This window comes from Mytilus edulis, chromosome 5, assembly GCF_963676685.1.
Source record: "Mytilus edulis chromosome 5, xbMytEdul2.2, whole genome shotgun sequence".
NCBI lineage: Eukaryota > Metazoa > Mollusca > Bivalvia > Mytilida > Mytilidae > Mytilus > Mytilus edulis.
This window is the reverse complement of record NC_092348.1, coordinates 63,026,347-63,052,825: the sequence shown is the minus strand read 5'-3', so window position 1 is coordinate 63,052,825 and position 26,479 is coordinate 63,026,347. Positions and strand designations below refer to the sequence as shown.

The 26,479-nt window shown below is 30.2% G+C and overlaps 1 protein-coding gene across 3 annotated transcripts in view; it reads left to right on the top strand.

The window, feature by feature from the left end:
• Window positions 1–151: 151 nt before the first annotated feature.
• The window catches only part of LOC139524167 (TBC1 domain family member 31-like), a 40,402-nt gene continuing 14,074 nt past the window's right edge, over window positions 152–26,479 (top strand). For all 3 annotated transcript variants that reach the window (XM_071318785.1, XM_071318786.1, XM_071318787.1), the window contains exons 1-12: window positions 152–303; window positions 5,373–5,468; window positions 5,860–6,015; window positions 6,829–6,944; window positions 7,610–7,788; window positions 9,810–9,958; window positions 10,432–10,591; window positions 11,874–12,074; window positions 13,808–13,954; window positions 14,402–14,628; window positions 15,115–15,248; window positions 15,959–16,092. In XM_071318785.1, coding sequence (XP_071174886.1) covers window positions 5,392–5,468; window positions 5,860–6,015; window positions 6,829–6,944; window positions 7,610–7,788; window positions 9,810–9,958; window positions 10,432–10,591; window positions 11,874–12,074; window positions 13,808–13,954; window positions 14,402–14,628; window positions 15,115–15,248; window positions 15,959–16,092 — 1,680 coding nt within the window. In that variant the 5' untranslated portion in view covers window positions 152–303; window positions 5,373–5,391. The remainder of the gene's footprint in view (window positions 304–5,372; window positions 5,469–5,859; window positions 6,016–6,828; window positions 6,945–7,609; window positions 7,789–9,809; window positions 9,959–10,431; window positions 10,592–11,873; window positions 12,075–13,807; window positions 13,955–14,401; window positions 14,629–15,114; window positions 15,249–15,958; window positions 16,093–26,479) is intronic.

Sequence of the window (26,479 nt, the reverse complement as noted above, 5' to 3'; positions counted from 1 at the left end):
ATATTTTCTTTTTTCGAATATAACATGTATCTTCAATGTATTTATAAGGTAGAACTTTAAATGAATTGATATTTAAGGCTAGATGAGATTCTATAATCACTGCAATGATGAACTTAATTTACCGCAGAGTTCGTATTTTTATGAATTTAAAAAATCTATAATTTTATAAAAGCGCGACAAATCAAAACATGTTTGGTCCCGAAAAATAGTAAACATCACTGTTTATTAGAAGAGCAATACTAACCACACTTAATGAAGCTGCAATGCTAATAAGTTAGGGAAGCAAAATTCAAAATTTACAGGGTATGAAATATGATAAGATAAGATAAGATAACTTTATTAGCACTAACACATTGACAATAAATGGTTATGGCAACAAATTAAAGACTAACTACAATAACATATATATACAATGAAGGAGTGACAGTGGATAATTATGAGAGAAATATATAAAAAATAAATGAGAAGCATAATATACATTATTACAAAAATCAAGTACCTTTTAATAATGAGTTTCTCACCAACAAGCATTCATTCAAATAGTTGACAACAATTTTTAATATTGTTTGGGAATTACTATTTAGAATTGATATAAGTAAGTTATATGATAAGGAAGAAAATTTGTTGTTCAATAGAACATTATTTAATTTTTTAATAAGGTTATCTCTCACATATTTATAGGAGGAACATTTTAAAAGAAAGTGAAGTTCATCTTCAATGTCTTCATTGTTACAGCAAAGACATACCCTATTCTGCTTTGGTATTTTTAGATATCGCCCTCTTTCAATAGATAAAGTATGAGCACTTAACCTCAATTTACATAATGTTGATCTATCACTTTTGGATTTGCATTGATCAACATACGAGGGTCTTTTATTTGGTTTATAAAGTATATTAAAAAAGTTCATTTTTTTATTTTGATTGATGTCAGTCTCTTGCTTTTGGAAGGCTATATCATTGATTCTCTCTTGAATGTGTTTTAAATACATCTTAATATCAATAGGATTTAGATTAATAAAATGAAAACCAAGTCTTGAAAGGAGATTTTTCATATTTATTATCCAAGAGTTATTTTTTTCAGTTGCTTTATATATTTTTAGGGCAAGTGAATTATTTGATTCAAGTATATGAAGCCAATATTTTATTGCTGAAAATTCTATTCTGGTATATAAAGGCAATCTATTTAGCTCGGCTAAACATGCAGCATTTGATGCTTTACAATGTATTCCTAGAATTTCTTTAATAAATTTATACTGCAAGTGTTCAAAGGGATCTGAATCCCTGTGTTGTTTGCCTATTCCCCATACTTCACTTCCGTATAGAGCAATAGGCACAACTAGGGAGTCAAATAATTTTTCTAATAGCTTGCATTGGTTATTTAGTCCAATTGTTTTTTTTATTTTAAAAAGTGCTTTTCTACCCTTTTCAACAAGCAATGAGCTGCACAGATTTAGATTTCCTGTGTGCTGCAATATGTAATATCAAAGCAAAAAATCTATATCAATTTGGAAGTCCAAAATTTACCTGTTATCCTAACAATTACAAGTCCCTTTAATATAAAGAACTTACACTGTTTTAGACAAGCTTTATCAATCAGCCGTTCGACTATAGTCAGATGGGTATTGGGTTTGTCCACCCTATTTACATGTTCGCCCTGAGTTCATTTGTGCCCATCGAGTCGGTTTGCCCTTGGATACACCTTATCGCTATTTAGTCCATTCCGAGAAAAACAGTCATTTATACAACTCCCTGTTTTGGGTCACCGGCCGAAAAATGGAGGTCATCAGTAGTGAGCTGAGGGAGAAAAAACTTTAGAAAGTGATTATCAAGAAACTTTGATATAGTATGATCCACTTTTTTCGAAATTAAAATTAAAGTAAAAAAATATTTTGTTTGAAGTATTTACGGTAGTTTAAACAGGTCTCATTAAAAAGTATCATGCATGGTGCATTGTTCAAACAGGGTCCCAGATAACTTCAACTGGATGAAAAAGTTGTGTAATTTTAGAACTTATCCGGAATGGAATAAATAGCGATTAGGTGTATTGTTCTCCTTAGGGGGTATCACTGGGGGTTCTGATCCCGCTTACTGTTTTGTCAGATTCCTGTATCCCGCTTACAGTATATACATTAGCAATTCTAATTTTTTTGTAATTTCCCTGTGTTCTGCTAGACTTCGTTTCCTGTCTTCATGGCACAATAATTTGACTTTCACGTGTCACGCTTACAAAAAATCAGCAATCCTGTGTCATGCTTACAAAAAATCAGCAATCCTGTGTCACGCTTAGATCCCAATGAGACCAACTCCTTACTTTAAAAAAAAAAGTTTAATATTAAGGAGATTAAGCATGTTAAAGGTTAATAAACTTATTCAGATATTTAAATGGTATACATTCTTGAAATTAATGACAACACGTTGAATATTTAAAAGTTGATGGCTTGTTTTGAAGCATTAATTATTGGCAGTGGCTATTTGACCGGCACCGGCAAAATAGCAAATTTGCTATTTGACTGGCACCGGCTAAATAGCAAATTTGCTATTTAGCCGGCACTAAATAAAACTGTTCATTGATGTGATTAGTGGAGAATAAAAAAGCTTTATAATAATAATTTAAAATCATTTTATCACAATATCAAGCATTTAAAATATTAAAGTACAATAAAAAATAAAAGATTTTCATAAATAAATAATTTATAACTTTATAACATTAATTAAAAGCATGAAAACACATTTGTAAATACATTTTTTAAATATATTTTTTCTAAAATATTTATAACAAAATGTTGATTTTCAAATTTAAATCTGTGTAAAAGGAGGATTTTGAAAATAAATAACTCGGCCTTGATAATCACAAAAATAAATGGTTTGTTCTGTGGTAGTTTGAAAATAAATTGCCTGACTTGCAATGTATAGAAAATGAATAACTCAGCAGGTCTAATGGAAAGTATGAGATGGCACCAGATTCTTCATCAATTCATCTTTTTCCCCCAAAAAAATCGTGAAACACTTCACAAATTTTTTAATAACAAAAGTATAAATATTATTTAAATATACTTGAAATTTCTGAAAATTGGTTTCATTTAACTTGAGGTATATTGTCTCAGGAAACATACCTCACTTTTATTTAAACAGGGCCGTAACTACATGTAGAAAATTTCAAAACCAAACGCTTGTCTCCATATCAAATTGTGTTCACGACCTTGCAAGAAGAAAGTTCTGTTTTCCCTCAGACTTATAGCCCTGATTTTTCGGGATCAATGTTTCTTATTTATTTGTCTTTTGTTCATTGATTGCCCTTCTGTATTCTGTTAGTGTTGCATTTCTTTTGTAATCTAGTAATTTTGTTATGAACTTGATCATGAGTTTAAAAAAAAAACCAGCAGCCATAGGCTTAACTATGCGAATTCCATTTTTGCTTTATCATGCACATTGGTCTTTTGATGTTGTCCCTAGAAATTTCAGTCTAACTCTGAATTTATACATTTTGCTTTGAGACCAAAATATTGTCAAACAAGAATGTGTCCAAAGTACACGGATGCCCCACTCACACTATCCTGTTCCATGGACCGTGAAATTGGGTAATAATCTAATTTGGCATTAAAATTAGAAAGATTATACTATAGGGAACATATTGTACTAAGTTTCAAGTTGATTGGGCTTCAATTTCATCAAAAACTACCTTGACCAAAAACTTTAACCTGAAACTCCTACTTTCATTTTCTATGTTTATTGGACCGTGAAATTGGAATCAAAAGTCTAATTTGGCTTTAAAATTTGAAAGATCATATCATAAGCAACAGTGTCCTAAGTTTCAAGTTGATTGGACTTCAGCTTCATCAAAAGCTACCTTGACCAAAAACTTTAACCTGAACGGACGCACAGACGAACGAACGGACGGACGGACGAACGAACAGATGCACAGACCAGAAAACATAATGCCCCTCTACTAGTGTAGGTTGGGCATAAAAATTATTTAAACAAAACTTAATTTTCAGATTATCAAAGGGTCTTCGGAACATCCAGAAAGCATGATTTTGCATCATTTGTTCTATAGCTTCTTGGGCCTTCAGTGGATCCAAAACCCTTCAAAAAAAATTTCGAATATAAAAAATATAGTTGTAAAAATGAATAATCAGTCCCTTGCTTTAATTAAAATGAAAAATCTTGCTTCAACGGTGCAGAAAATGAATAATCTGTCCTCTTAGTTTACAAAAATAAATAACCGATCAAAAACAAATCCTCCTGCCCCCCCCACCCCCCAGAATATCAAATGGTCGTCCCCTTAAGTGTTTATATGAGCAACAGTAACAAATGTTTTTAGATAGAAAATTTTGATATTTAATTATTATTCTTAAATTTTAATTCCAGTTAGATATGATTTAATCAGAGCCGGCTAAATAGCAAATTTGCTATTTTGCCGGTGCCGGTCAAATAGCAAATTTGCTATTTTGCCAGTGCCGGTCAAATAGCAAATTTGCTATTTTGCCGTTGCCAGTCAAATAGCCACTGCCTTAATTATTTGTTTGATTTATAGAAAACTAAATCATTTTTTGAATGGATAAAAACAATACTCTTAAGATTTTCCTATGGTGTTCACTTGATATCCATTGAGAATACTGGTAAGTTTACTCACAGCACCAATGAGTGTACACAGATCTTATCTAAATTTACAGGCTTTACAAACAACATTACTGGAAAAAAAATAGGATGTGATGCAAGTTATTTAAGATAGAATTAAACTGCATTTGTTCACAGTTCAATGATTTTCCTAAATTATTTTTAAAAAAGCTGTTATATATATATATATGTATATATATACATACATAAAGTGCCTAGAAAATCAACCTAACGATGTTAGAGTAGATTTGATTCGTAACTTCCTCCCCGGCGCCGGGGCTGGAACCTGTACTTTTTATTTTTAACTTCTACGACAACACCGCCTAGCATTGCACGGAGACCTTATCCCCCTCCTCTAACTCTAGCTTATATATATATTTTTCATGTAAACTCGTCCTAGCTCAAATTTAAAGAATAAAGTATTTGAAGATCTATATGAGATTTGCTATTTCAATTAACCATTTTGTTTTTTTAAAAAACCCATTTAATCCACCATTTTCTACATTTATATATTATATATATGTGACCTATATCTTCCAAGGCATATTGCTGGAGATTCAGTTTCAAGTTTTATACATGTATACAGAATTGATTTTTCATCAGAAATAATTTATTTGCATGTGTTGTGAAAATTCCTAGCTAAAAATCAAGTAATGCATTTATAACATGTACAATGTAGATGCACAAGGTTTTCTTTTCAAAGTGTATATGTTGAAAATTGTGGCAGTTTCAAAAAAAATATTAGTTTTTTGCAGGTACAAGGTTCCATCTAAGATGCAGTCCCTTGATGTTTGTAGAAAGACATCTGGTAAAGTATGGCACAGAAAACCTACACCATCATCGGATAATGGGTATGATGTAAATAATAAAACAAGCAATCACTAATATCACTTTCATATTCTGTAAATTCGTAATGAAAAAACTATGATGTTAAATCTGATTCAACTCTTCCTGCTGGAAAAAAATGTTTGAACAACAATAAACATGATAAATTAGATTAGTAGTTCAACATGTTCAAAGTTTTGTTTTTAATTTAAAAATAAAAATGTTACAATTTTCACATTTATTCAGTCAGTTTCTTTTTTTAGTTACAAATAAGTGAAGTTTTATTTTTAAGTATTTTGGGAATAAAATTACCAGTACATTTGTAATTGTAAGTAAAGAAATAAATTGCTTCTTCTCTTGTTTGTTTGTTGCTTTAATTGTATTAATATTTGAAGATTACCCTATATTTTTTTTCAGCTTAATGATACAGATTACTAACAGTCAGCCAAGTACATTATCACATGCTGGTAAAAATGTCCGATTTCTTCACACTGCATTTGACAGTAATGGTGACAGTTTTGTCGCAGGGGACCATCAGGGACATATATTCATGTTTGATATTACTAAAAACAGGTAAATGCAAATTATAAACACGTAAAACAAAATATCTGGGTTCTATTTTTCATAAAGAAAATTGTGAAAATTGAAAAATCATGAAATGTAGCAGTAAATATTTTTTAAACTTATGGCAATTGGTTAGGAACATTATACTATCTAATTTTTGGTTTAAACAGAAATATTGTTGTATTTATTTAATTAACATTTGAAAATGTAATACCCTTCAAGATGGCCATGTTGGTTTATGTACACCTACAGCATGTGTGTAGGAATGAATGTCTAAAATAGACCAAAACATGATTTGACCAAGTGAGTAAAAAGTATATATCCAGAAAAAAAAATACAATTGCAGTGACTACACTTATAACAAATAACAATAATTATTGTATAGCAATATAATATTTCCCACAGAAAGTAACCAAAAGTTAGCGTGCAATAAATTCCAATATTGCACTAGTGCAATAAATCTTCAAAATTCATGACGTCATCAACGATTTTTTTAGTTTAAACCAATTTTTACTTTCAAATATTATATTGCTATACAATAAAAGGGTTATTGCATGAATATTGGGGAATATATTGCCCTCGTAGAACATATATTGCACTCGCAAGCTCGTGCAATATAATATTCTACTCGGGACAATATTCCCCAATATTCATGCAATAACCCTATAATATTAAGATTAAGAAAAATATGTTTAACCTTTATGAAGGTTTGATCTCTTGATGTTATACCTTTTTTATAAATCAAATAATGTTAAAAGAAAATATGGCCAAGATAATTTATGTATACTATTTATTGAGTAAATATTTTTTATAAATTTCCAGGTTTTCCTTGGTTCAAAAGCTAGGACATCCATGTACAGCAATGGCGTTTGACTTGAGAAGGAAATCTGAGTTTTTGGTGGGACTATCAGATTACTCATTGAAATGTTATGATGTTGGTAAGTAGATATCTGTGTTGCGTTAATATTTTCCATCTAAATTTCAGACTTATATTAGACAAAATGGCCTGTTGATGTTTTAATGGGTATGTGATTTAGTCAGCTGTCTTTTCATCCTATTAAAAGTGTCATGGCAGTAAGTCAGAGCTCAGTCCAGATGTTTGATCAAAAAGTAAAATCACAAAAATACTGAACTTAGAGGAAAATCAATTCGGAAAGTCCATAATAACATAACAAAATCAAATAACGAAACACATCAAAAACGAATGGACAAGAACTGTCATTTTCCTGACTTGGTACAGGCATTTTCAAATGTAGAAAATGGTGGATTAAATGGGTTTTTAAAAAAAACCAAAATGGTTAATTGAAATAGCAAATCTGATATAGATCTTCAAATACTTTATTCTTTAAATTTGAGCTAGGATGAGATTACATGAAAATCTCAAAGAAAATCTGGGGAAAATATACTGTTGATACATTTTATATAGTCATGGCTACCATTTTTTGTTGTTTTGGAAAATCATATTTTTATAGATATTTGGTTTTCATAGTATGTTCAAAGTCAGCAAAAACATGGCCTTCCTTTACCCATTAAATCCAAGAAAATTTGTATCCAGTGAACAGTAACGAATTCACAGTATTACAACTAGTTTTATATATTTCAGATACAAAAGAGATGGTGGCTTGGATGAAAGGACATGAATCTGTGATAGGGAATATATCAGTACATGCTTCAGGAAGGTATGCATTGACAACATCTACTGATGCTGCTCAGCTGTGGGATCTAGATACTTTCCAGAGGAAAAGAAAACTTAATATCAAAGAAGATGTTGGCATTGTTCAGGTAGTTTTATTGTGAACCAAATGAAAGTTTTCCACAGAGTCATCTCCTCTTAGTCAAGGTGTTTAAAATGTTGTCTGTTATATTGTTACAGTAAATTAACTACACAGAGAACAATAACTATTGTATTTGTTCAATTGGAAAATAGAACAGACAAAAATTTGAATATCTTGACAAAAAGGAGATTACTTTCTTTATGTTTGCAATAAAAAACTTTCTTCATTAGTTTTGAAACATTAAAAAAAGAGAGGAAAATTCCAATGTTAGTAAACATAAGATGTAGCCTTTATATGATATTTGTCCATGTCATCCCAATAAACAAGAAAACAAGAAAACAAGAAAAGTTTGTTGTTTTGAAATAAATAATAATAGTAAAAAATTGCATAGTTTACAAAAAATGTATCTTTGGATTTAAAAAAAATACAAATTTAATGTTTGAGATTATATATAACAGTCTTGTATAAACGTAGAATTTTGACAAACCTCAATCAAAGTTTTGACTGCTGTTAATCTAAAATTTTGTTTCTGTCATGATAATAAATCTCTTAGATAGATAGAAAATTACATATGATGCAGTCCGGTAACTCTGCCCACCTAAGGATTTGGTCTTTTATATTTATTCTTTATTATATTAAAATTGCTTCAAAATTTATTTAAATCTTTTCACTGAAAACTCAATGTTATGCATATTAACATTAATTCTGCAAAGACATATATCTGAAATGATTAGAAAATCAATAAGACAAATGGGTCACCTGTGTTTTTCACGGAAGTGTGGTTGTCCGGTAAGTCTGTCCATGCGTTGTAAACAAGTATGGAAGACCGATTTATCATATATTAAGGAACTTAAACGTTTGGAAATGATGTTTTAGTAATGGACCACTAAGAAAGGAGAACGAAATATAAAAAAGAAAAATTAACCAAAATGTAAAAACCTTTTTTTTTTATTAAGGTGGCTCGGGGCCTATTAAAAGTTTCTATCAGAAGTGCCGTATTTTTTGTTATTTTATTCTTTACAGAAATTGAATCAAATTGGTAGAAAAAAAATAGGAGGTCACGGACCATTTAAGCTCAAAATTTTACTTTTAAACAGGTATGTAAAAGGGACCATTTTTCAATGAAATGATAGGGAAAATAGAGGTGTTGACATATTTTTATCGGATTATTAAAAAAAACGTTCTATGACACATGGTCCAAAACTGTAATATAAAAAGCTTAAATATAGCTTCAAAGAATGAGCAAATAAAAATTGGATAGGTCACCGATAAGGAAAAAAATATATTTTGGCGGGAAAATGGTGAAAATGGGTGAAATGTCATTATGACCATTTAACAAATACGGATAATAACGAAAATATTCTATTATTCACATAACTACAATGATTTAACATTTCTAATCAATCAAAATATTTAAAAAAATTATATCAAATTAACGACAAATACTTTTGTAATTCATGCGTGAAATTATGCGCAGTCGAATAGTCCCGAGCCACCTTAAGATCAGAAAAAAAAGAAAAGTTAGAATATGATTATAAAAAAAGATAAGAATGTCAATAGAATGGTTAATAGCATTCTCATAACAAAATTGCTATCATTCAGTATTCTGAAATGCAGCTAAGCCACGATCATCCTTGTCAATGGGTTTAATGTCTGTGCAGTAAATCTAGTAATTAAAATATAAAACCCAAAAAATTTTTCAGAGTTAATATATTTTATTTGTATTCTTAAGAATCGAAAAAAAAAAACAGAAAGCTTGTGTCAAACTTTCATATACATATTTCTAAATGATTGCGAATTTTTAAGATTGTTTTGAATTTTGTTATTTTGGCTTTCCATAGTTTTAAAATTGAATTATCTCCCTTTCATTTTGGCTTGACGTAAGCAAATGGTTTTCTTCAAAATTAAAATAATATAGCAGACTAAAAAAATTTTGTAGAAACACATGGAAGTAGAGTTATCAGATGGGCTGAATTACCAGACACGAGTGTAGGCTAAAAGCAATTTTTTTCTTTAATATGATTACAGGTCTCTTTCTTGCCACTGAGTAACACAATCATCACTGCATTTAAAGATGACACAATATTTGCTTGGGAGTCGGATACATTGAATTGTAAATACCAGTTACCCATTCCTCCAGGGAAGAAACCAAGTTACAGAAGTTTTGCTGCTACAAAGTAAGAAACTGTGCAGTAAAATTCAGTTGCCAATACTTTGGGAAACCACCCAAGAGACATAAGTTTTGCTGCTTCAAAGTGATTTGATGTGCAGAAATTACAAGTGAAAACATGTTGCAGATCCACATTTCTACTTAAAAAGGAAAGAAAAAATACAGAAAGTTTGCTGCATATTAGATAATAGTCCCAATATTTTGAGAAAAAATGACCAAGTTACAGTAAATATATCTGTGCACTGATACTAGTTAGCTAAACTTTGTGATGTATGGGTTTTTCTCATTGTTTATGTGGAGAATTTGATTATTGGCAACCAGACCTCATCTTATTTTTACATAGATACTATGCATAAAATAATCATATAACAGGACATGCACAAAAATTGCATCACCTTATCTTATATATTTTATATTTTTGTTACATTTTTTTTCATGTTTAACCAAACCTGGATCCGAACATTTCATATTTATTTCCAGAGATGGCCGTGTTTTAGCAGCAGGCGGTAGATCTAGATTTATTCACCTGTGGGATCTTGATACACACAGATTGTTACGCATTGTTGAACTGCCTACTAAAGTCACATCAGTTAAGCAACTCAACTTTCTTCCTGACAAATTTGATGCAGGACAAAATCAGGTAATAATTAGTTTTGACTTGCAAGGAACATGAAAGGTTCCAGATATACCTGGCCGAGTAAAGTAGATTTCTCTAGCAAACTTTTTGAAAAATGTTGAAAAGGAATAATGTGGATTCATTCATTTTTCATTGATACCAAATTTTTATGGATATTTGATATCATGGTTTTCCAAAAGTTTACATTTAATCTAAAAGCAAATTTGCAATTCATTGAACATTTGAAGGAGTAAGTTTGGTAAGGGCAATATTTATCCCCAATTATAAAGTTCATAGTTACAAGACAATAAATGTTTTAAGTTGCCTTAAAGACATGTGAGAAAGTTAAACAGAACTGTTTTTGTCAAAGTTAAATTCTAACACGTGGATTTTTACATCCAAAAAAAGTCAAGATAAGGGACTTTGGTGAAATTTGACAAAATCAGCTGGCTTTCAACCAAATTAAGGACCAGGAAACATAGAGCGCAGGCGTCGACAAAGTCAATATTCAAATAAGACATGTGAAATGTCTTCACAAACATTATTTTAAAAGATCTTTGTTGTCGACGTATGCGCTCTATGATTCCTGTCCAATAATCTATGGGAATTTACTCATTTTCATTGAATTTTTCATGAAAATCAATATGAGTTCAATTTGTGACGTCATAATGAAACACAGAAACGTAAAATTTTCAACAAAATGGCTTATTTCGTATCTAGTCACTGTATTAGCTATAATTTATTGTGATATTTGTTAATAAATCCGAATTTGAATTTTAAGCTAAAAAAGGGGGCCATTTTAGAACCTTACAGAGCATACTCCTTTGTGGTTTCCCTGTACCCACAAAATTAAAGAAAATTGGTTTCCCACTAATAACAATGAATCCACAGTATTGTGGTAGATTGTTGACATGAATCTGGTTCACTTCACAAGACACATGTTTTCACTGTCTTAGATCTTATGACACCAGACTAGTTGTCTGATAAGAAATTTTTTACCAATTGTATATTATTTCCCCATCATAACAATTTTTTCCAAGTCGAATTCACATTGCACATGATGAAATGAAAGCAAGAGTCTTACCTTGTTGAGACACATTTGAAGTTTTATTGATTCCCTCAAGTTTTTATGCCCCTGTCCTGGCAGATCTAGAGGGGACATTAAGTGTCACACTTGTCTGTCCTGTCTGTCTGTCCTGTACATCCATCGCTTACGCCCCCAAATATTGGTTTCAGTTCTCTAATTTTAGAGTTATAAATTTTGATAATCAATATACCAATATTGCCACTTTGTTTATATTTACAGACACTTGGTGTTTTAAGTCAGGATGGAATAGTAAGATATATAAATATTAACTCATGTAAACTACTTTTTGATGTCGGCACCATTGATAACAAGGTCAACAACTTCTCTATCAGCCCTTCAGGACGTCACATGGTTTCTACAATGGAAGATGGTAGTCTCCATGTCTATGATCTACATGTAGTCTCAGATGAAATAGGAAAGGTAATATATATGTTAAGAAAGGAACAGTTTTTTTGTATATGCTAATAAGGCAGCAACCTTAGGCCAACTAAAATTAATAAGTAGATTTTCATCCAAATTTTTGAAAAAAATGGGGCGGGTGGGAGGATTTTATTTTTTAAATTTTATTTCATATGAAACCTTTTTGTCATGTGTTATTTATATATGCAAGTGTTATAATAAGCTTATATCATGTAAATACATCCATAAGGTATCGTGTATCAGACAATAACAATCAAAACCAAGGAGTAACCAAAGACTCATAAAACCAAAAGACATTTACATCAAGTTACAAATAATAAGTAGGAAACAACACGAACTCCACTAAAAACCAGGGGTGAAATCTGGTGCTCCGGAATGGTAAACATTTCCTGCACCGTATACGGCACACGCCGGGTTATTTCTTTGTTCAGTTCGGTAATGATGAAAGGTTGTTATTACTGAGGAAGAATATCACTGAGACATGATTTCTGACACACTTTTGTCATAATGGCCAGTCAGGTCTTGATGGCGACCATTAAATTGCTTGAGTGATGACCTTAATTTGATTGATTCATAGCCCTGTCTAAGCAACTTTTGAGAAAGTAGTATTCCTCTTTCAAAAAAATCAACGTACTTTGAGCTAGCTCTAGAGTAACGTATCAATTGAGACACATATACTCCATATGCTGGTTCCGCTTTCTCAAAATTATAAATATAAAAGCTAAATCTAAATCTAAGAGCTTGCTATGAATTAATAAATTAAAAAAGCGTATGTTTGTTGATTTTTTTTTTAACTCAATATACGGTCACCAATCTAAAATGTTCATGCTTGTGTCATTTTCTTTTTTCCGGTCAAATGTGTTCCACGATTCTAACACTTTTGGGTTTCATTCACAGTCCAAATTTTTTGACACAAAGTTATTGCATAAATAAAATAAATCCAAGGTGTTTTACTCACAAACATTTGTGTCATTTGTGACATACGCTACGGCGATTTGCGTTCTTGGACACAGCGTATTACTCGTAACCCGACTATTTCACGCCCTTCTCGTAATCAATCTCTATTCTCGGTAAATGATGTTGTCATCATAGATCAGCAGAATATATCGACTTAATCATTCAGTAAGAATACTCTACGAAATAAGAAAACCAAAATTTAAACAGGAAGTTTTACATGAAACGAAATTATCGACGGTTACCGGTAACGGAAATGAACAAAATCCGGAAATTGTATTTTTTTCAAAAATAAAAAAAATCGGGGCGGGAAGATTTCAGAGGGGCGGGCGGGGATGAAAATCTATCAATTAATTTTAATTGGCCTTATATACAATTAAAAGCAAAACAGACATCTTACATACATGTTAGGATTTTGAAGTTAATCATATTCAAATTATTATTATGTATTTTAATTCTTTTTATTTGCCAGCTAGATTCAACTTCTTTTTTCTGGGCCAATTTCAAATTGTAATAGTTATTGCTATTGTTGTTTGATGTATGACCGTATTATAATCTACCTTCAAAAAATTTACAAAATAAGATTGGATATTTTATAACAATTCCACATGGGATATGCTTTAGCAATTAAAAAAACCGTAATTGAATATATTTAACATATGGATTAATTGTTACTTAACATAGTGTCTAAAAGATGAAATATACTAGCAATAGTTTCTGTATTTATTTAAGATGTTGATTACTATTTGTTTTAATTGTCCATTTTATTGATATTTTAGCCACCTGCACCTTTGGTCAAGGTAGTAAAAGACAACAAAATGTCAGATACAGTGGCATCAGATCAGTCTTTGAAAGCACAGAAACAAAAAGGAGCCAGGGCAAAAGGCAAAGAAAACAGGAGAAATCAACCAGATTTTCAAATCGAAGTAAGTGCTTTGATTACTTCTTATTTTAACTCAATATATTATTTTCAATTTATCACATGAAATATGTGCCATTACTAGTTCATTTAATCATGAATCTATTAGTACTTAAATAAGGATTATGTAAAAAAAAAAAATTACTGTGATACAGAGACATCAGTAAATATTTTTTTTCCAAATAACAGTGCTTTTTTCTGACTTTGTTTAAGGGAAGGGGTTTCTAAATTACAATAGAACTCAATATGTGAAATTTTTAAATAATGAAATCATGAGCAAATAGGACAAGAAAAGAAGAATGAACGAAATGCCAAGATGATATCACATGTATCAGATGTAATTATAAATCAAAATCACTAAAATTTATAAATATTTTTTTTCTATATTATTTTTTCATTAAATCGTTTTGTTTTTAATTCAAAAACATTCACACCAAATTTTATTTCTTTTCAGAAAGAACTTCCAGAACAACTAAATATGGAAAAATTAAGAGCCATTTTAAAGGGGTATGGGGAATACCCTGCTAAATATAGAATGTTTATATGGAGATCTATTTTAAGATTACCAGAAAATCACACAGCATATGCAGCATTAGTTGACAAAGGAACACATCCTGCATATGCTAAAATACATGAAGAATATCCAATTAAAAGTCGAAGACTTCTACGCATTTTACAAAGGTAGGCGTTCACGTTTAGTTTATAGCCTTCAGTTAATATCTGCATACATCTCACAAGTTGTAGTATAACATTTTTCAATTTCATTTGTATTTAATAAATGTTTTCATGATGGGGAATGGCAAATTTATTGAACTTTTAATTTATTTTTTGAAAACCTTAATTATAATTTTACTTTATTTTTGGAAAACCTAAATTGAAATTTTACTTTATTTCTTGAAAACCTAAATTGAAATTTAACTTTATTTCTTGAAAACCTGAAATGCAAAATCCACTTTATATTTTGTTTGTTTGCAAACTATCTTGAAATTGTGAAAAAATTTTAAATTTTGTATAAAAAATTGTGATATAAAGTCTATTAAAATCTTTTTATCGAAAAATTGTGATAAGTCTAAACTTTGTATTAAATTTGGTTACAAGTCTTAAGTTTTGTAACAAAAATATTGATAAGTCTAAATTTGTATAAAATATTGTGGTTTTAATTTTCAGAATCTTATCAGCCATGGCACATTGGTCACCTATATTTGGAGAGACACAGTATCTTCCATGTCTAGCTTTTCCGTTCGTGAAGTTATTCCAGAACAATCATTTAGTGTGTTTTGAAATCTTGTCATCCATCATGAGTAAGTATGTAACGTAATGTCACAAATTAAGGTGATACCAAACACCTGGACTCAAGTTAATTTGCTTTGCTTCATTTTCATAAAATTGGACAAAATATTTACTTTTGACCATTTTACAAAAATATTAAAATTTCAAAAATCTTGAATCACATACTTTATTGGAATCATTTCATTGAATATATATATAGCAGTTTGGCAAATACTAGTTTTGATCCTGGAGAGGGTTAATATTTCCTACACAATAAAATGTAATTTAGACATTAAGCCAATTTCTACATAGTTATCTCCCTGTAGTGTTATGTACCACCTTAAATGGCTATTCATGGCACAGTATTCTTAGCAGGCAAGTTGGAAATTGTTTGAAAATATTGCAAAATTTTATAATGCTTGATTTTACTCTTCCATATCTTTCACACCTATCTTTTAGAAATATAACATGATTATTTTCTGAATGATATTTAAGGAATTCAAAAAGTACATGCTTTCTTAAGCTATCTTTAATATTTTTATGTTAAGAGTTCATGAATATTAAAGGTTGAATTTATGCTTAAGAATTTCAATTCAAGTATATAAATATTAGAATCAAGTTGGTAAATTTCAAATTTGTTTAATTCTTATTAGAAAAAAATAAATATTAATATTAAAACTTTAAAAATAAATAGATGCCTTTTGTTTAATGATTATTTTTTATATATTTATCTTTTCTACAGTGAACTGGGCAGATCATTGGTTTGAATATTTTCCTAATCCACCAATCAACATCCTGGGAATGATAGAGAATGTTTTAGCTTACCATGATAAATATTTACTGCAACATTTTGTTAAATACTCAGTCACATCTCAGGTAAGTGTCTTTTCTAAGGTAATTGTGAAACTGTCAATTATTGAGGTATTTTGGTGAAACCATCAATAATTGAATTTAATTTGGTTAAATCATTTAAGTGAAACCATTAATAATAGAAATCATTTTGGTGAAACCATCAATAATTGAAATAATTTTAGTGAAACCATCAGAAAATGAAATTAATTTGGTGAAACCATTTTTATGGGCAAATTAATGATTGAAATTATTTAGATGCATCTTTCAACAATTAAAATCATTTTGGTCAAACCATCAACAAATGAAACCATTTTGGGGAAACAAATCAATAATTAAAATCATGTTAATGAAACCATCAAAAATTGAAATCATTTTGGTAAAACCATCAATACTTGAAACGGTTTGGTGAAACCTCCAAAAATTGAAATAATTTTGATGAAACCATCAAAAACTGAAATTATTTTAGTGAAACCATCAATAACTAAATTTGTTATGGTGAAACCATCAATAATTGAAATCCATTTTGGTGAGACCATCAATATTGATTTTTTTTATGAATCATCACTTATTGATTTAATTTGGTGAAACCATCAGTAACTGAAACCAATGGTGGTGAAAACATCAGTAAGTTAAATGGTTTTGTTAAAACTATCATTAGTTTTAATTACTTTGGTGAAACAATCAATATACGGAATTATTTTGGTGCAACCACCATAATTGAAATGGTTTTGGTGAAACAAATTATAATTTAAACCGTTTTGGGAAAACCAACAAAAATTGAAATCATTTTAGTGAAACCATCAATAAATAAAATCATTTTGGAAAAACCATCAATAATTGAAATTATTTTGGTGTTTTGGTGAAACTGTAAATGATTGAAAAGCTTTTGGTGAAACCATCAATGGTGGAATTGGTTTTGGTGAAACCTTCAAAAATTGAAACCCTATTGTTGTAGCCATCAATGATTGAAATTGCTTCTGTGAAACCTACAATAAATGAAATCATTTTGTTGAAACAAACTGTTTGCTCTCAATTAATACCAGAAGCAGAGAAATTATGAAAGAAAAGTTGCAAAGTTTTATTCAGATTTTTTTATTTAATATGCCAGAATGTATACTCTATCTGAATACTTAAATATACTTTTTTCTTTAATTCTGCATGTATTTTTACTAGTTCTGACTAGTTTGATAAACCCCTTTTTGAATAAATTTGTCTTGTGTGTAATTTCCAATCATATTAAAAGAAGATGTGGTATGATTTCTAATGAGACAACTCTCCACAAGAAATTATCAACTATAGTTCAATGTGCAGCCTTCAACAATGAGCAAAACCCATACCCCTTAATCAGCTTTAAAAGGCCTTGAAATAACAAATGTTGAAGAATTCAAAAGAGAAAACTAACCATTCCCATTTGTATATTGCAATCTGTATTTTCCATGAAATTATTGAGAATTACTTTTAATTTAGACACCACCACATTTTTGACTGCAATATTTTCAACTCTGGATTGTTAAATGGTCTTTTAAAAAGAGTTGATATATAACTTAATCAACATGCTGATGTGGTGAAATCAATTATTCTCAGATTATGGGATGCTTTATACAACAGTCAGCCAGGTGGTTAAAAATAATTTAAAACATATATGGGTTTATAAGCTTATAATTTCAAATCCTGTGATTTAGTTATTGGGCTGTCATTTTATTAATAGATATTTAAGCAATAGTGCCATTGTTGTCCTGTATAAAAATGGGGTTTGACACAAGAAAAGCTGAAAAAAATATTGACAATGTTAAATCTTTATGATGTACATTCATTAGAATAAAATTTCCATTCAACTTTCTGTCAAAGGTGCCTTCTGAAACATTGAATCATCATTTATAATTAATTCATTAATTTAAAAAAAAAAATATTGGCAAGTTTTTAAAATTACTGAATAGAATAAGACTTTGGAAATTCCAAAATTTTTGAAAGATTAATAACAACCAGGTATTTACACGCTTAATTTGGAATTTTATAGCTCAACTTGACCAAAGGGTCAACATGGCTGGAATCATTGATCAAATAAATCTTTACAGGATTGTTGCCTTTAAATCATGATCTTTACTGCTTTTTGAATGATTGGCATAAATTTTTAGAAGAAAAAAAATTGTAAACTGCAAAGACAAGATCTACAAATATATATTTACTCTGCTGAAATTTCAGGTTACTTCTTGTAGGAGTTATGGCCCTTGAAAGACAATTTTCACCCAATTTTAGCATAAAAGGCAAAAAATTAAATAGATTTAACTAAAAACAGAATAAATATATCAACAATGCAAGTAGAAAAAAAAGATTTAGTCATATTCTTGTTTTAAATGTTGGAATGACCATTGTTGAAAATTCTTATAGATCAATAAAAATTAATAAAATTAATAAGATGATACATTGTATCTTCATTAATATATAGTAGACCAACAGAAGGTCATGAACCCCCTATGGAATCTAGTTAATCTACTGATCCCATACAGATCCATAGGGGTCACCACATGGCAGCATTAAACCAATCACAACGTCACTAATATACTCTTGGTGCAATAAAATTAATATCATAAGGTTTAGACATGTAGAATCATCCATGTACCTGATAATTTGGAGTTATGCCCCCTTAGTCATGTTTGGGAATTTTACATTTTTAAATCACCTGGACCAATAGATCCATGTGAGCTATCACTTTTGTGTGTGTTACATTATTATATACTGTGCAAGCCCCTCATGGGTAGTCAAGGTCGTTAAAAACTACCCTCATAATCCATATAAATTTTTTCAAAGTCTTCGACTCTAAAACCAATGAACGAATTTGAACAAAACTTTTTGTGAATGTTCATTGGTCTGTATATAAATAAAGGCAACAGTAGTATACCGCTGTTCAAAACTCATAAATCTATGGACAAAAAACAAAATCGGGGTAACAAACTAAAACTGAGGGAACCGCATTAAATATAAGAGAACAACGACACAACATTAAAATGTAACACACACAGAAACGGACTAAGAATTAGACAAAATCCGATGAGAATAACCAATATAATTGATAAATAACATATGAGATTCATCAACATACATGAACCCTGTTACGTAAAACAGAACATAGGATGATAGGATTAAATTAAATTGCAGTATAGACTTATATATTAAAAAAAACTTAAGCAATAAAAACAAAATGACAGGTTGAAAACAATTAATAGACGACAATCTATCGATCTTGAAATTTTCAGTTAAATGCTTATAATTTAATTATATATCCTTATTTCTCAACAAACCAAATAACATTGGTATAGAGATACACATAATAAATATTACATAATGTATATGTACATACATACAAAAGTTATACGAAAGCAAGAGAGAATCAAATATCCTAAATTACAGTATACATATTAAACTTAATTATATCAAGTACATGAGCTACCCAGGAGAGCATATATGCATATTGCCTAGTCTTATAAATTTGCACAAGCTGCTAAGATCAGAAAGATTTTTACAATTCATCAGTTCATTAAATTTCAACAAATTTGATTGATTTGTATATTTTTTTTCTCAATAACTGTTTACGACTATCAATAAATACAGAGCATATAAAAATATAATGAAATTCGTCTCCAATATCGCCAGAGTTACAAATTAAGCATTTTCTATTTTCCCTTGCAACATTTTGCCATCTACCAATAGATTTCCTGTTCTCAGTCTACATAATGTAATAATATTTCTATCATCTAATTTTCAAAATAATATTCAAATTCACAGTTTTCTTTATACATACGATAGTTTAAAGCGATTCTAGCACATCAGTATGCCATTTCTGTTTAAATTGATCAACAAGATTTTGTTTAACAATAGTATATAGCCATGTATCACTTACAAAATATTGGGTAACCCATACAAATGACAAACCCGATTCATCAAGAATGGATTTAACATTTTTGGAAAATGACGCAGTCATTGTTCCATAACTGCCGACCTGAACTTCATTACATTGCTCTGCCTACCGCGCTTGGTTTCGTATTTCCTATTTTCCAAACAAACTGGAATCTGCTTGTGTTATCATTATGCATCATTGTGTAGTATTAAACCAGCCAGGACCCAGTTTACACTGGTTTTTGCTTGTATTCCACTACACTCGAACAAAGTGTTGTAGTTTGACGGGAACCAGTTTTAGAATTTGTAAACTACAAAACGTAATCGGTTATTGTTCATTCCGTTTTGGTGTTTCATACCGACTTATATGGTTTGAATAAGCTTAAGACCATTCAAACATTAATGTGATAGGTATATTAAAGATTGTTTTACAAAAGGATTGAACTGTTTTACTTTCAAAGTCGTACTATAGGGATATCTGTCATATACGGATTTCCACTCTCACCGGTTAATTTCTTCTTTTACACGTGCTTTGGAAACTTCCTGTTTAATCGCAAGTTTTAAAATTGTTTTTGAGTGAATTAAACTTATTTTAACAATCATGAAGCGTTCCAGAATCATTTTAAAGCAGTTTCTTCTTCTCTTTGATGATGGAAAATAGGTTTTCTCAAGAAAATACCGCAAACGATCGCAGAGGAATTGAAACGTACAAGTCAAGTCGGCACCTGGTTAAATTTGCATCTAGTCAAATCGGCACCTATTCGACGTCAATTCGGCATCCAATAATATTTGATATAATATTTTCTATTCAATTAATTAATTACTGTTACCAAGTACATAGTGAATATGTTGTTGTGTATTTTGGTAAACCACGAAACGAAAGTGGATATGTAGTGTATATTAAAGGTAAACAACGAAGCCCTTACCAAAGCTGTTGTTTTAACAATAAGACAATTTGTGTAATTGTAAAAACAAGTCAATTATTAAAATAAAATGGAAAACTACGAGTCCCTTTCAATAAATCAAACTTTCAAAAAAAATTGTGCCCAATACATTTTCGCACCCTACACATTCACACTCTACTCATTCACGCCCAATTTTAATTCAAATTCAAGTTGAATAATTGGATAATTATGGTTGTTGTTTTAAATTGCTTTGGTGTAAATACTGAATGTATTTATAGCTTGGTATGAGTAAAACATTGAAGATTTTAAAGGAAAAAACACAAAAGATAATTGTTTTTAACAGCTTGGTCCCATTGATCTGAAACAACGAAACAATAAAACATAGAAACCAAAATATAGCAATCCACTAATATAACCAAAACATGATAAAATTTATTCAACACGCAGAAACAAACATAGTCAGAATCTCACTTCATTTTGAAAGAAGTCAATGAAACAAGTTATAGCAATACACTAACCAAAACATGATTAAGAGTTATTCAACACAAAATAAAACGTTGACAAAATACCACTTTATTAAGAAAGGATTATTATTATTTTTAGCAATACCTTATCCAAAACATAATTAAGATTTATTCAACACAAAAAAAAAATTGCTGTCTCACTTTATTTTGAGACAATGACAACAATTATACTTATAAGAAAACACTTGCTTACATAGTTATTAAACACAAAACCAATTAAGATTGGGTGCGAACATGTAGGGTGTGAAAGTGAAAGGGGTGAAAATGAGTGGGCGCAAACGTGAATGGAAGCGAACGGACTCAGATTCAGACTATGTACCAGTGAGAAATATACAAGCCTTTCTACGGTATTTATTTGTACAATTCAGCTAGTCTTGACCTATTCATTTGACTTAAAAAAACCAGCCAGTTGTCACCTTCACTTCACACACACACACATATACGAATATCAATTATATGCTTACGATACATGTTGCATTGTTAAACTAATTACGGTATGTGAAAATCAAGACTTGCATAAAAACTATCCCAATATTAGAGACAGTGGCATCATTTTTCTTCAGAGCTTTCAGCTCTTTGATTTAACCAAGTAATATCATTTTTATATTTATACAATGAGTACTTGTATAGAATCGCAGGAAGGTTTTCTTGTTTTCCAGACAATTATTTTGTCCAGTAGTTAATTATACGGAGTTTTATATCAATTTCCAAAGAATATCTGCCCAATTCTCCATATATCATGAAATTAGGTGTAGAATTTTTAACCTTTTGAACATCCTTTAATGATAAGTTTGAAATAAAAAAAAAATACACAATTTTTTTTTTAAGAGATATCCTCCAGGAAACTCTTTTCTTATGGCTAAGTTTTAATTTGTCATCACTTTTAGAAAAATGGTTTAATAGATTTGTGATCTGAAATAAATTAAAAAATTTACAATGGTTAAAAATATTCTATAAACCTGGCTTAATTCATACTTTTTATGATATGTATGGATAATAGAAAATAGTACTTGTTTAAGCTTAATTTGGCTTCTTCATTTTAAGAACATCCCAAATTTGATAGTTTATGTTTAAACTTTAAACTTTTCATTAGTAACATCTTTTGAAAAATATTTGTGTTGGTTAATTTTAAAAACTTAAATTCTTTTATTTATACTTGTATATAATATCCCATGACATCAATGACTTAATTAAAATACCTGCTTCTCTTTTATAATTATTTTTAAAAATATGTAACTTTTGAATATGAAATAAAAAAAAAATGCTAAAATATTTGAAAAAAAATCTTGTTCTTAAGAAAAAGCAGAATTTTGAGAATTGTTCAAAATGATATCAATATTTTTTAATTTAACAAATTTTAAACTGTGAAAGAATCTTAAAAACATATATCTTTCATATTGAACAACTTAACTGTTTGAATTTTTTCATTAAACCATGCTTTACCAATAATACTACGCTTTATTACTCTACACAATTTTCCCATGACTGAAGACATTTTGGAGACAAGTAAATAAAAACTGTTAATTAAATCATAATATAAAAATAAAAATATCATTTACAAATCAAATCAGTTTGTCATATTGTCTGCCAAGGCTGTCAGGTAGATGAAAACAGTTCACCTGTATCTCAGCAATCTCAGGGCTGGGAATGTTCACACCTTAATTTTCCCTAGCACTGATCATTGTCAACCAATCAATGTGCAGTCATGATATATTTGTTTGGACAATTGGAAACAAAATTGTTATTATTTTTCACTAATTGTTTGTTTATTGGGTTGTGATCTACAAATTTGACAAGTCATTAATTAGTGAGCAGTAGAAGAAATTTTCTGATTGGCTCAAGACTTGTTTTGATTGGTTGAATTTTTCTGTGAATAGAAGTTAGAATATGTATAACTGAACACTGTTTGTGTCTCATTTGGGAAAAGTAATTTCAAAGTAGAAGTTCCTGTTTGTGAGATTTATCAGTTCTTATTTGTGAAAAGTTATTTCAAAGTGAAAGTTTGTTATCTAGAAGTAACTTAGTGACAACAATGGCATCCTTGATACAGTCTGACAAATCACAAGAAGAGACGAATGCAGGACTCTACAAACTGTCTGCTCATCCAATGTTTCAGGATCTGCAGGCTACATTAGTGACTGAATGTTTTCAAGCATCAGTGCCGTACACGTTATGTTCCGACCAGAGCATTGTTGGAGGAAGTGATGCAGAACCTATTGTTGATCCGTCTTTTGCCGCCGTACAGGAAGCTCATCTCCAGTCTCAGTTTCAAACATTGTCTCACGATAATCCGAAAGTTCACGAACTACAGAATTTTTATAGTACACAGTGTGCTGAGATAGAAACCCAGAGATGTGATGCAATTGCTAAACTTAAAGGACAGATATTTCAGGATGAAACTCAATATCAGACAGAACTATTCGAAGTGCACACATTTCATGATCGTCAAAGAATGCATTTAACAAGTCGTGTATCATCTAGTCTGGATTTACTTAAAGAAGCTATGCCGTCTGGAAGTATGGTAACCTCGTCAAAACCAAAAAGCCGACAGTTAAATGCGAAAGCCATCGAAATCATGACAAATTGGTTTGATAGAAATCTTGACAATCCTTACCCATCTGAAATTGAAAAGGAAAGAATGGCAGATGAAGGCAATGTTTCTCTCGGACAAGTGAAGGCATGGTTTGCAAATAAACGTAACAGGACAAACAATACGAAACCAAAGAGACAGAAAATACAAGTGGAGAAAAAGCTTCTGACAATTTGTTCAGAAATTGCTGGGGATGATGGAAGAACACCGAAGTTGTATGGAGATATTATTCAGAAACTTTCTAACATTATAAACAGATCAACTGTGTTTAATGCAGGAACACCTATTCTTAGTCATGATATCATTTCTGCTGAGAACTTAGGATATCACCATCAAGAAGGATATCACAACCAAGAGGGATATCACAACCAAGACACGGCCATCTTCAGCCATGGACTCTTAGTTGCAGATTCTACGATATCTAGTAGTGATGATAATAGTAATGGTAGTACTTGATAAAAACATTTTTCCACGTTACAAATATGACCAGTATTGCAAACAAACTATTTATGTAATATATATTTTATGTTTATTATTTTTATATTTAGTGCTCAATTGTAAATAAATATTATTTATATTTATGGACTTGTTTTTTAAATAAGTATGAATGTAAGGAGATGTTGGGTACACTTCAATGGGACAGCAACCCAACAACACTGAAATATTGGTATAACTTTTTTGTTGCTACATTAGCATGCTATAAATTGAGTATACATATGTACTGAAAAGTGATTTTTAAAACAAATTTCTTTAAACTTTCTTATATTTTAGAGAAAAATGTCTTATTAAAACAACTTAAAATTGTTTAACATTGTTTGTATCATGGATTTTGATTGGAAAAGTTGGTTGTATCACAAATTTTGATTGGACAATATTTGGTAGATCATGACTTTTGTTTGGAAATATTTAGTCGAACATGTATTTTGTTTGGAAATATATTTGGTTATACCAAGAATTTTGATTGGAAAATATTGGTTGTATCATGAGTTTTTATTGGAAAGTATTAATTTGGTTTTACCATAGGGTTATGTTCAGATTTCACTCAGCATGGTAATGGTGCATTAGGAGAGATGGTGTAATATGGATACATATTTTTGTTTGAACTTTAGGATATTCCCAAAGGTGAAAAAAATGGTTAAATTGTGATATTGTATTAAAAAGAAGATGTGTTATGATTGCCTATGAGACAACTCTCCACAAGAGACCAAATGACACAGAAATTAGCAACTATAGGTCACTGTAAGTCCTTGAACAATGAACGAAGCCCATATCACATTGTGTCTTGTTTTATTACTTAGATATTTTTTTGGTTTGCCTCTACAAGTTCAATTAAAGTCGAATATCATCATAAGCTACAGCCAGTTCTTAGAAAGATATAATCATTCTACCATGCATGCAGGGTATTACAATTTCCAACCAAAAAAAAAACCTTACATTTTATGCGACTCTAATTGAGCTTTATGTCTGAGTTCAGTTTTTGGATATTAAAGGACCTAGTCATGTCACTTCTATATGAATACTTCTTTGAGTGTCTGACAGCCTTAACAACTGGACACTCTGACATATATATGCAGGCTTCAAGAATACTAAGCAACATTTTCATGCTTTAAATATTTCATCATACCAAAATGTTAAGACCTGTCTTAAGTTAGAAACCTGTTGTCCATTGGTCGTCATTAGTTGATGTGGTTCAAAAGTGTTTCTTGTTTCTCAAGTTTTATAAAGATTAGACTTGGTTTCTTTGTTTGAATTGTTTTACACTAGTCATTTAGGGCTATTTATAGCTTGGTGTTTGTTGTGAGACAAGGCTCTGTGTTGAAGGCTGTACCTGTTTACCTATTACAAATTGTATAAACTTGGATGAAGAGTTGTCTCATTGCCACTCATACCACTTCTTTTTATTTCTGTCACCAGTGGTTGTCTTTTGCTTAATTCCTCTTGTCATTTGGAAATTTGGTGAATCTTAGATATAAGAAGATATAGAATGATTGCAAATGAGACAACCCTCCAAAAGAGACCAAATGACATTAAAGGTTAGTAACTAAAGGGTTCCTTTGTAAAAGGGATTTTCACCTTTAAATGTATTGTAAGTTTGATTACAATCTTAACATATTGTACAGGCAACTGTCTATTTATGAAGACCATTATTCCTCCAGATGTCTTAAGTTTTTATCTCACCTGTGATGAAAGTCACAGAATGTGACACATAGAAATGCTAAACTGGTGGCATCAACAGCACTAGCTCTTTTCTGCAAACTTTATTATATACAGATAACTTTTGATACATAGTTTCTGACTTTTACATGTCCATTTTAAGATGTCAGAGCAATCACATACTACATATACCCAACATCATTGAAAAAAAGCGGAGATGAGGGATATCAAGATGTAAAAAATTGGATGGATTTAAGGAGTTGTAATGGGTACTTAAGGTTATAGGAATTAAAAAAGTGGTATCTGGGGAAAAAAGGGAAATTTTGAAATTAGCAATCCCTCTT